This window comes from Pleurodeles waltl, chromosome 3_2 (genome assembly GCF_031143425.1).
Source record: "Pleurodeles waltl isolate 20211129_DDA chromosome 3_2, aPleWal1.hap1.20221129, whole genome shotgun sequence".
Taxonomy (NCBI): Eukaryota; Metazoa; Chordata; class Amphibia; order Caudata; family Salamandridae; genus Pleurodeles; species Pleurodeles waltl.
The window spans coordinates 47,507,643-47,520,103 of NC_090441.1; the positions used below are offsets into that span (position 1 = coordinate 47,507,643).

General features: G+C 44.4%; 1 protein-coding gene across 1 annotated transcript in view; it reads right to left on the reverse strand.

The window, feature by feature from the left end:
- MDH2 (malate dehydrogenase 2) overlaps positions 1-12,461 on the reverse strand; it is a 60,388-nt gene that overhangs the window by 15,228 nt on the left and 32,699 nt on the right. The window contains exons 6-8 of the mRNA XM_069226723.1: positions 12,254-12,331; positions 10,961-11,060; positions 8,785-8,936 (exon numbers count right to left, since the gene is read on the reverse strand). Of these exons, the coding sequence (XP_069082824.1) occupies positions 8,785-8,936; positions 10,961-11,060; positions 12,254-12,331 (330 nt within the window). The remainder of the gene's footprint in view (positions 1-8,784; positions 8,937-10,960; positions 11,061-12,253; positions 12,332-12,461) is intronic.

The following is a 12,461-nucleotide window of genomic DNA, read 5'->3' on the forward strand; positions in this document are numbered from 1 at the left end:
CTTGAGGAGTCTCCGGAATGCGGAGTGGTCCTGAGGCTGGTGGGGAGGGTGTTCCAGGTCTTGGCTGCCAGGTAGGAGAAAGACCTCCCACCCGCCGTGGAGCGGCGGATGCGAGGAACGGCAGCGAGCGCGAGGCCGGTGGAACGGAGGAGACGGGTGGGGGAGTAGAAGCGGAGGCGTCGGTTGAGGTATTCAGGTCCCTTGTCGTGGAGGGCTTTGTGAGCGTGGGTGAGAAGTCGGAAGGTGATCCTTTTGCTGACTGGGAGCGAATGCAGGTGTCTCAGGTGTGCGGAGATGTGGCTGTTGCGGGGTACGTCGAGGAGGAGGCGGGCGGAGGCATTTTGGATACGTTGCAGACGTTTTTGGAGTTTTGCGGTGGTCCCAGCATAAAGGGTGTTGCCGTAGTCCAGGCGGCTAGTGACTAGGGCGTGGGTCACGGTTGTTCTGGTGTCGGTGGGGATCCAGCGGAAGATCTTGCTGAGCATGCGGAGGGTGAGGAAGCATGAGGAGGACACGGCGTTGACTTGTTTGGTCATGGTGAGAAGAGGGTCCAAGATGAAGCCGAGGTTGCGGGCGTGGTCTGAGGGGGTCTGTGCGGTGCCAAGGGCCGTGGGCCACCAGGAGTCGTCCCATGCGGTCGGGGTGTTGCCGAGGATGAGGACTTCCGTTTTGTCTGAGTTCAGTTTTAGACGGCTGAGCCTCATCCAATCTGCGACGTCCTTCATGCCGTCTTGTAGGTTGGTCTTAGCGCTGGCAGGGTCCTTGGTGAGGGAAAGTATAAGTTGAGTGTCGTCGGCGTAGGAGGTGATGATGATGCTGTGCTTGCGTACGATGTCGGCGAGGGGGCTCATGTAGACATTGAAGAGTGTCTGGCTGAGCGAGGAGCCTTGAGGGACGCCGCAGATGATCTCGGTGGGGTCTGAGCGAAAAGGTGGGAGGTAGACTCTTTGAGAACGGTTGGAGAGGAAGGAGGCTATCCAGTCCAGGGCCTGGCCTTGGATCCCGGTGGAGCGGAGGCGGGTTATTAGGGTGCGGTGACAGACGGTGTCGAAGGCAGCCGAGAGGTCGAGGAGGATGAGGGCGACTGTTTCACCGTTGTCCATCAGGGTTCTGATGTCGTCTGTGACGGAGATGAGGGCGGTTTCAGTGCTGTGGTTGGTTTGGAATCCGGATTGTGAAGGGTCGAGAAGTTTGTTGTCTTCCAGGAAGTTGGTAAGCTGTTTGTTGACGGTCTTCTCTATTACCTTAGCAGGGAAGGGGAGGAGCGAGATGGGGCGGAAGTTCTTCAGGTCGCTTGGGTCAGCCGTGGGTTTCTTTAGTAGGGCGTTGACTTCGGCGTGTTTCCAGCTTTCGGGGAAGGTAGCAGATGAAAATGAGGAGTTGATGATGGTCTGGAGAAGCAGGGCGATGATGTCGTCGGCTTTATTGAAGATGAAGTGAGGGCAGGGGTCTGAGGGGGTGCCGGAGTGGATCGAGTTCATGGTGGTTTTGGTCTCTTCAGTGTTGATGTGGGTCCAGGCGTTGAGGGTGATGGCAGGGGGTGTGGGTTCGCTGTTGCTTGGCTGGGTCTGGTGTCCGAAGCTGTCGTGGAGGTCGGTGACCTTGCAATGGAAGAAGGTGGCAAGGGAGTTGCACAGGTCTTGTGAGGGCGTGATGGCGTTGGCGAACACTTTAACGATGCTGAAGAGTTCTCTGCTGTTATGGCTGTTTTTGTCCAGTCTGTCGGTGAAGAAGTTCCTTTTGGCTGCGCGGATCAGGTGGTGGTGTTCGCGGGACGCGTTCTTGAGGGCGGTCATGTTGTCAGCGGTGTGGTCCTTGCACCAGGCTTTCTCGAGGGCGCGACAGGTTTTCTAGTTTCCAAGTGCACATGATAATAGGGACATTTTCATGACTTATTTCGTACTGCCGTATTAGCAGATGCACTGTAAACGTACTGAAAACAGAAATCCATTTTTAGTCTAATTCTCACCGAATACAATTTCTAATAAAAATCAGCGAAGATTCTGAACTACTGGTCATCGCAATTTCTGTGTTTAAACTGCCATGTGTCATAGTGAGTCTAAGTCATCGCAAATTAGAATATAAAAATCTGACTGAAAGTGCCAACTGTCCAATATCCTTAAGTATTTTACAAAACCCGACAGATACCGGCACTCATAAAAATAGTAACTCCCAAACATACAAATATCAATATCACATTTTAAAATTTCACTATATTAGACTTTACATATTTTTCCACCTCAAACTACATGTCATACATATTCCAGTGAAGCCTGCAGAGTTTCCCTATAGACCCATCTGGTCATTTTGTTCTCTTCCAAGAATCAATCCTGTGGGACCATAACTCATCTTAAAATAGTTAAGCAATCTTAGATAGTTTCCTCAGATTCACAACCTTTGAATGTGTTCAGAGCATGGAAGAATACTTAAGTAAGCAGTCTTAAAAAACATATGTTTTTAATATAAATATATGGGGGTTAAACTACTGAACGTTTTGAGGGATGCTTGCCATGAGAATTGGAAGCTAGCCATTAAAGGACCAAATGCATTCCCACAACTTTGTGAAAACCAGGTTATCAATAACATCTTTTAAAATGTAAAGCAAACACCCTGCTTTGTAAACTAGCACTGAAAGTCAGAGGGGCCTGGCTTACATGTTCAGTCCTGTCAGAGCCTAATGCAATGAAAGCAAAACAAACAATGCAATTTCTTCCTGCTTATAGTGTATCGAAGAGACAAATAACATGACTGTTCTTTTGAGATGTAAAATAGTTACTCATGATTTGTAAAGCAAACAATCCATAAGAGGCGGAATGATGCAGGCAACAGAATGAGGGGAAGTAATACTCCTTTGGGTAGTGCTAAAGCCCATGCATACACATTTTAAATAATTGGAACAGTTACTGCAGACAACTTTGGTGTCACGCCAGATCTAACCAGCATTGGCAAAGCCAATAGGTTTCACCTATGCAGGCCGTTGTCATACCTTTTATGCTTTGCTACTGTAAACACAAAAATTTTTATGTTAAATCTGAAGAATGGAAAATAAATGCAACTCTCGCTGATCCAACAAACTGGGTTGCTGTGTCGCCCTGGGCTCGCTTGTGGCAAGGGAAAAGATTGCTTGGCACATTCATGGCGTAATCATCAGGGCTCATCTCAAGCTACTGTCCGAAAGCTGCATAATATGTGGACGGTGGCTCGCAGTATCCAAACACTACGAGGCTAGACTGTGTGTTGTAACAGTGCTCAGAGGGGGTCGGGAAGTCTATTTCAAACCAACTCTGACAGTGCATTTTTGAAAATGAATGAGAGAATGTACACATTACAATATAGATTTGTTATATAAAGCACGCCATCGTAGTTAATGGTTTCACAGCACTACAATTAACAAGTGTTCAAATTTCATATCTCTCTCACTCTCTGTGTGAAACTACCCCTAATGACATGTTGCATGTGTGAGATCGCCTGCGCTACTGCCCAGATCTCTCCATTTCACAGACAAGAGTCTGTCCATTGGACCTATGTCACTGCAGCAGCATGTGCCCAACTTCACCTGCGCAGATGAGCATCACAGCCGCTTTTGCTACAGTCCCAGACATTAATGTTCTTATTTGTTATGCAAATAAAGATCTGCGCTTAAATCCGGCTGGTAATGGCACCATTACACAGCACTGATTGCTGCTTTTGTTGCATCGGCCTTTCTGCCCCTTTATGGCGTTTCCTGGTGCTGTCTGTGGTGAGGCCGGTCTAATGGAGAAGAAAATGGGCCTGCGGGGAGCTTGGGCAGCGCTGGTGGTGTAGCCGCGCTCTCCGCAGGGAGGCCAGGATGGGAAATGGCTCTTGTAAACCCCCCTTGCCACCGTTCAGGCAGGGGGCAATCAAAAGGAGAAGAGCTGGACAGAGGTATGGAGACAGAAGATGGACAGTAACCAGCTGCCCCCTCCCCCAGACTGCCAGTGTCCAACAAACAAGCATCTAATGGGCCATAAACAGTCCTTTAGGGTCCATCATCTCTCCCCGATGGCATATCAGTAGCGCTGTTACCGTGTGAAAGTGGATTTGGGGAGTAAAGCCAAAAAAAAAAAAAAAAAAAAAGTGAAGCAAGGACGAGAAAACAAACAGGGAAGGGGGCAGTAAAACAATGTAGAGTCAGAAGGGGTGCGGCTAACAATGACAGTGAAAGGGGAGACAAATCCCGTTGCCTAGAAAATGAATGTGACCTATGGAGTGCTGCTTGTAATTAAGATGGGGGGCGGGGGTGAAGTACCTTCAAAACGACGAGTAGCTAGCGGAAAGACACTGGTTAATAGCCACTGGCAGTGACCAGAAGCTGTACTTCGTCCAGACTCCGCACGACATGGTATGGACGGCAAAGCAGAGCAGGAAGCCAAAGCAGCCGGTATATAAGAGCTAAGTTGGAATAAGCCAATGGTAAATTCAGGTAAATAAGGAGCGGGTTCTAAGCCCCTTTTAAGATTTTTTTTTTGTTTGTTAAAAAGACTTCGCAAGCACAGCGCACAAGTGCACGCTGTGCAAGGGAAACTTAAAAACAGTTCATGCATGCATATATGTGCCATACCCCACTCACTAGATCACTTGTCTCTAACAAAGGTCCAGTACTGTTTATGCCATGCAAAGAGATGCTAAAATGCTTTATAGCAGGTATGGTTCCAGTGTGATGTGAAGGAGCAAGAGCAAGGACTTCCACTACTTTAATCACACATGCAGGTATTATTAATTTTGATTTTTTTTCCCTGCACTTGCCACTTATTAGGAAAGATGATGCTTAGAAGTTCTACCCAGGATTTTCAATCTATACTGCACGTCAGTTTACAGCACCTCAGTCTTTTGTGTCTCTACGAAGCCTGAAGGCCGACCTTGTTCTAAGGTAATGAGGGTTGGGGAGCTTTTCAGGGACACACCATAGGCAGATTAGGTTTATTACGCCTTGCTCTCTTTAGGGTATAAAGTACACTTTAGGGAGAGGTTTGTATGTTCAAGTTTATTGCAATATGTTGGGGTTGTTCATATTTACATCGCTTGTTTTCACAATCCTGACTTTGTTACATGTCATTATCGTAATCATTGAAACTCATGGATTTTATTGCAGATTGCACTCTTTTCAATAAATGTATTAAACTATCCAGCAAAGTCTTTCTTGCCTATGTAATAGACTGACTGACTGTAAGCGCTTCTGAGGTGCCACAAATCCCATCTTTTGTAGTAGCACAGATAAGCAACGAAAGGAGGCATGAACAGAGTGATTACATGTGCGTTTGTCCTATGGGCGTGAGGGGCGGGGAATGAGGAGGTAGTCTTGTTCTTCAAGCATTTAGTTTCTAAACCAGCTGGACGATCATCCCAGTCAATGATGCAGTAAGAAAAATTTCCATCACTGGCCAAAAAAAAAAAGTGCGCACAGTACCAATGTAAGTGTGGTGTTACATGTATAACCATAACTCTGGCATATAGGAAGGGGAAAACAGGATGTACAACTATGGTGTTCCTCTGGTCACCATCATGTGAAATGTGATATAGCCAGTAACAAAAACCCTTAAGGGAATCACTAATGGATAGGTTGGCAAGTAAGACCCAGCAATTTTTCTATGAAGTAAAAAAACTTTTCTTTTTTGGGTTACTCCAATGAAGGAATGGGAGTTTTCCTTAAAATAAGCACTGCTATGAGAGGTCATGGCAGGGCACCTCAGTGATGGCTGCATTGTCTTGAAGCTTTTGTCAGGTGTCATAGTATCTTTATACTCCTCTCATCATTGTAGTAAAGACAGTTTTCCAAGGTACAAGATTCACAATATAGACAGAGTACATGATGGTCTTTGTCATATTTCGACAGAAGAGACACTGCATAAACAGTGACACCATGCTTATGGCACATACAAAACAAGAAGAATCAAAACGGTTTCCAGTAGGGAAAAAGGCATAAAGACTAGAAATGTTAAAAAAAAAAAAAAAAAAAAAAAAAAAAAACTTTATTTTAGGTTTTGTAATGCATGTTTTTTCAACATTACATTCCACATTTATATAAAAGAGAAAGGAAGACAGCATAATGAAACAAAAAGAGGACATGAATCTACACGGTTATGCCAGCAGCCCACCACAAGAAAAACAGTCAGCATTTGCACCAAATCCTTCAACATAATTTCCTAGGGTTATGGGGCGCTATTGTCGTCTTCTTCAGGAAGGGCTCATAATACAGAGCATCAAAAAGTCACAGCGAAGATTAGGAGATTGCCTCCCTGCACCGCACCTCTTCAGATGTCCAACAAACAGGAGCCATCATTTTTCACATTGATGAACCCTATCGTGTATGATCACTGAAAGCTTCTCCACAATACAAATTGATCATGCTTCACCAACACATGTTGATCTGGAGTGTTGTTCATAATTTCCACATCTGGGCTATAGTTGCCCTTTTTCCGAGCTGTAGGTGGGACAGCAGTTTCCCCATTGGAGTTGTCATAAGTAATATGCTATTCTCTCCTGGGTCGCCTAATAGAAGCAGGAACAACTGGCTTGGTAGTGAAATGCAAGTTATTGCTTTCATAGGTGATACACTTTCTCTCCTGTATTCTTGGATGTGTATGCAGGATTCCCAAGAACGTAGTATCGTGACCTATTCCCCACAATCCTTTAACCAGCCATCGGGACCCACGAATATTGCTTACAAGGCAGGGACCAGGATGAAGTATCTGGGACTAATCTTACAGGCACATGATCAGACAGTGCCTTGAGACAGATGGCGAAGCCTACTATATATTGGATTGCAGACTTCTAGAAATCAAGGAGTCTAACTTGGAGTAGGACTTATGGGCATTGGAAAAGAACATGGCTCCGTTATTATTGCGATGCTGGCAGCTAGGTTTAGATCATCAATTCGCCGGATGAGTGATGGAGGAGGGAGAGTGATGTTTTGGCCCTCTCATCGACTGGGTACAAGATCATAATTTTTTTTTTTCTCTCTCTCTCTCTCCCTACCACCCTCCCTCATTCCTTCCTTCCTTCATTCCTCTAAACTGGGCCAGCAAGGGACCAAGCAAGCAAATACATATTTTGCCATTTTCGGTGGGGCCATAAACAAGAGATCAAAGGTAATGGTGCCAGGCCTTTATTTCCCCCCTCCCCCCCCCCATTGCCCACGTACCAACTGTTTGGGTTTTTTTTTTAGTTGGGGGGGGGGGGGGGGGGGGGGGGAGTTTTTAGAAGGTTTTGTAAATCAACAAATACAATATGCAAAATTTAGCTTTTTGAGTATACATAGTCATACACTTTTTGGAATAATGGACCCAAGTATAGTAACTGGATCAATGGGGGGAGAAGGCGTTCACAATGCTGCGATCAGTGTATGAGTTAGTAAGTGGAGGATGTGTTGCCAAAACCGTGTTAATTGGTGTCTGGGTCGCTAAAAGGGATGCAATGGGATATGACGATTGAGATGTTTGGGGTGGGGGTGGGGGTGAATAACAGGATTATAGCTGTAAAAAAATCGAGACATGTGCCATATGGCTTGAGTCTGCAGGAGAGGGGGGGGGGGGGGGGTGGAACGTGCTGGAGGCATATGGAAAGGATGGATAATTTTTGAGGTAGCAGCAAATAAAGGGGTTGTAGTGGACCAGTTATGGGGGGGGGGGGGGGGGGGGGGGGGGGGGGGAGAGATCGTCATTCGCAGTGTATTGCAGAAACTGCGAAAGGAGGGTTGCCTAGTGAGTGGAAATGGGTCGCTTACAGAGGTTACGCACATCTTTATATCGGAGGTAGTCTTCTTTGGCTGTCCCTCACGTATGTAGTGCCCCGTACCAAGCAGCTAGGGGTGGAGTTATTGGGGAGCACCAGTGTAGGGTGAGCGTACGTTTGGTGAGGATGATGCTAGGGAAGCGAAGTGAATGCGTATATTGTGTTTGCACCGCCCGAAAATGTCAAGTGAGCATGCTTACCAGGTGTGGATGTATGTTGCTTCTGTAACACATCATGTACCTCTTCCCAGAAATGATGAAGGGTAGGACCAAAGCATGTATGCCAGGTCCGCAGTCAGAGCCTGGCAGCGTGGAGAGCATGCCCTTCGCTTAGGGAAATAATTTATTTGGACCGGTTTGGGGGGCCCGAAGAGCATGGTTCTTACTCCCTACTTCTGGTGGTCTAAAATGGTGTTATAGGCCCCTAGTGCATGGAAGCCCGTCCTTATTTCCTTCCTGCTCGACAGGCCATGGTGTTAAATGCCGCAGGGACCTCAACTAGTCTTCTCAAGTCGTATCTCAACGCAGAAGTCTGTTGGGTGTGTGGGGGAGAAAGAGAATGAAAGAATACTAGTCTATCAGGCGCCCAGATCAGCTTCTGCCCGGTAGAGTCATGTCTCTGCATTCAACTAGTCTTTAGCTGTAAATCCCTAATATTTCATATGTTAATGGCAGGTAAAGTGTCTCTTAGAGGGGTTTACGGGGAAGCCCAACGCTCGGAGATCAATGGAATAGTCTTTGCGGCTCTCCACCCATGCCACACCCACAGGTCCTTTATAAGGTAGGCTGATTCAGCCAATTTTTCATTAATTTTATATATATTAAAAACAAAAAAATAAAAAATAAAAAATAAAAAATACAAAACTAAAATGGCATACTGTTGCCTGGTGATCGGAAAAAAATATATATAGAAGAGCTTGTGGAATAAAAAAATAAAATAAACATGTGAGCAGTGACACCTGGTGTTTAGGACGATCAGTGAAGCTCCCATGGTGGAGGAAGAGTGCTTTGAATAAAATTACACTGTACTTACCCCAAGCAACAGAGGAGTTGAGAAGTATGGACATGCGGTTTCTTCAGACCTCACAAAAGAACATTCAATTACTCCCTCTTTTCCATTCATGGCATCCAAGAGAGAGAAGACAAACCTCGCACCAGCATATGCCATTGAAAGGGTGGCAGATCCTGTCAAACAAGAAATTAAGGATTTGTAGTAGGTTTGTAATTTGTGCATATAACATGCACACTCTTCAAAAACTGACAATTCTCGGTCATATGACACCTCTATCAAAGGAGATATGAAAGAGTAAACGTACCGATGCAAGAACTAGAACTATAAGCCATACACAATAACCAGTTGAAAAGAAAGCAACATGGTCCTAGACACTCAATGGAAGGTCTAAATCTGGACAAATGGCATTAGCCTTGTAATGATAAATCCAGCTGCCATTTGACAACATTAAGTTGGAACATAAGTTGACTTTTTCATGGATTTGAAACATTCTGCCGCATCTGTTGGGAATGAGGAAGTAAAGCATTGGCTTTGAAACAATGTACAGGCCTGAACTTCATGTACAGTAGATCGTTGAAGACGCAATGCCAGATGTTAACACAAATATGAACTAATAGCCCATGCCCCTCATGTCCTGTACGTTTTAAACTAACCATCTCTCCTAGTAAAGATCTGGTTGCAACCCCTTCCCAGCATGAATGCGGTCTCTACAAATCCTTAAGGAGTTGTTCTCCATTTACTGACCAGTTTCAGCATTTGTTTCCTTTGCACCACTGACCACAACTGTATGGAAAAGGCAGAAAAGATCAGACCTCGAAAGTCATATTGGAATACACTAGTACTTTTAGAGTCACAACTACTGCCAAACAGCCCACTAGTATACACCTCGTTTTAACAGCTGAGGCTTTCAGATGGGAGGACACACTATAAATGCCCAAGTTTAGTTATACATCAAGCTGAGAACGCACAATAACAGATCATAACTGGGTCACTGAAGACAGCAACGTGTTTATTAAATGATGCACCGATGTTCTAGATGGAAAAAAAATAGGTTGTGACTTACAAAATGCAAGCTGATCAGACAAATTAATATCAAAATACTGTCCGGGCACTGCCACTGCACCTGGTTGTAAAACACAAAGCATGAACAAGACAACTATCTAGAAGTGACCAATTATACATTTCACGTAACTCATTTCCTTTTGCTTTGTCTCATGGACTACTGATAGCACCAGCTCTTGCTACCCTCCAAGAACTGTATACCTGCCTCCAAGAACTTTGCGACAGTCTTCCTAGCTCTCCAACTGATCTATCATCAACACTGCAACAATTCCCCAGTAGGCATCTAAAAGAGTTCTTCAAAACCCAAGAATGCTATAGACCTTGTGTCAAGGCTGAAATCTGGTATCAGTGAATGGGTCTGTACTGAATCATCTTCAATGTCTCTCAATTAAACACCCTTTTCAACTGAAATACCTATGCAATGTTTACAATAAAGGCACAACAAAACCCCAGCAAAGATCAAACAACAAGAAACAACAACGGTGTTGTTAGCAACCATTGTCATGAGACCATCCTGATGCCACCTTTAGAATAATTGCCTCTAATCTATGGAAAAGGATGAACTGAAATGTTGCCTGAGTAATTACCAGTTGCTAAAATTAATTCAAGCATTTCCCCTAACATTTTTTTTTTTGCATTATGCGACTACAGACATCACTTTCCTTGTAGCCTTAAGACAAATGTTGGCACTTCGAATGATGTGGACGAGCTACCTCTTCAAAAGGACCTTCACAGTGACCCAACGAATGCACAAGAATTCATTTCAGGATAAATGCACAACCTTGATGACATACTGGCATCCAACCAAAGAATGTCTGCATTAAGACACATCGAAACTGTACTTCATTTAATGATCGTATTCTTTCAAGCTAATTTCTCTCGATTAGAAAAGTGATAAAAATGTTAACATGCATAAATATTCCAGTATACAGAGTGCATTACAGCTTGGTGTAACAATAGTGCAGATTACCACCTGGAAAGAAAATAGGTTTATCTGACCTACAAGATATAATATGAAACATATACCTTTTCTGGTCCTCTTCAGGTACATGCAAAGCTTAAGGTTTGCTGGGATACTCAAGGGTCCCATCTGTCAACTGGTAACCTATTGCATCTAACTGACCATGTGACATACCTGCTCCATCTTTAGCTTTTACAACCTCAGTGCCAGCCTCTTGAATCCGACCAATGAGTGCTTCCAGCTGATCCTGAGGAAAGTCCACTTTGGGCGTGCACTACAGAGAAACAACCATTAATACTTAGATTAGTCGTATTCAAAATGGAAAGTTTCACACCTATGAAAAGAACTCCACTTCATATCAAACACACACTATGTCTCTAAGCAAATACATTATAGACACCAACACCCACCATCCCCAATCAGTCCCATGTACAGCGTACTGTCAAAGTTCACTATCAGGCATCATATAAGCGGCACCTTACAATGACTGGCTGCACCACAGAAAACAGAATACTCATATATATATGACAGCAGCACTTTGGCATTTTCAGGACAGCGATGATCAGTTCATTCTAGCACAGTATTTAAAACTGACATGCCTTCTCTAGGCATAAACAAATTGATTTCCTGAGGTACACTAATAAATATGCATGCATATTCTGGCTGAACAAATATTTCCCTGCTGTACATCCACTCTTTTGAGACAGCCAACAGCCTATTTCATGGATGTTAGCCTAATAAGGTACTGTGGTACAGCGGCCTAAGAAAAGGATGGAGGACTCAAAAGAACAGATGTGCAAGCTCCGGTACAATGGAGCATGCTTCAGACGTTGTTATACCTAGGACTGAGAGGATTATGTGCTGGACAACAGAATGAATAGAAATTCGCCACAGAGTACAGCAGAGGCGCCAAAAGAAATAGGCTGTACAAGAACAAGGGAGTAAGTCAACCAAGCTGGTTTGTCATCATGAGTACACACATGATGTTGTATATGTTCAAACCAAGTACACACTCGGACATCCCGATAAATATGCCAATTTCACATACAGTCTATAAACCCCCAGAATAAAGAGGTATTCCGATACATCATAAAGTTTGATTTTCACTTCAGCTAGACAGTTATCCCCTAGTTCGGCTTTATTTCAACATTGTGTGGGAGGCCAACTAAAACATGGGCCACTATGCATAGCGTGTACAGTTATTGGCATACACAATGTCCTGTTTTCTATTTTAGGGGTGATGCTGCAAAGTATGCCAAAGCCAGTGGCGTGTTGCCAGGGAGCTTGAGTAGTTACGGTCAACAGTAAAAATGAAATGGGAAGAAAATATGCAATTTAACAGGTGCGACGGAGTCGGAAACAGCATACATCATTTGTCTTACTCAGCGTTTCGATCTAGTATGTGCTAAGATAGATCTTTGCTGAAAACAAGAACAGTGGGAAACAAAAATAAGCCGGAGTACACACCTGAGAGATGAGAGGGATGATGGTCTTTCCTGCATGGCCACCAATGACTGGGACATTGACACGGGCTGGATCCAAACCCTCCAGAAACAAAAAGTATAGTTAAAAATCAGTATCAGTAAGGAACCTTCAGCAATTTGACAGATGCAAGATATTGAACACAATCGGCCCCTTAATCAAAATGACCATAGAAGGATTAGATTGATTGGGA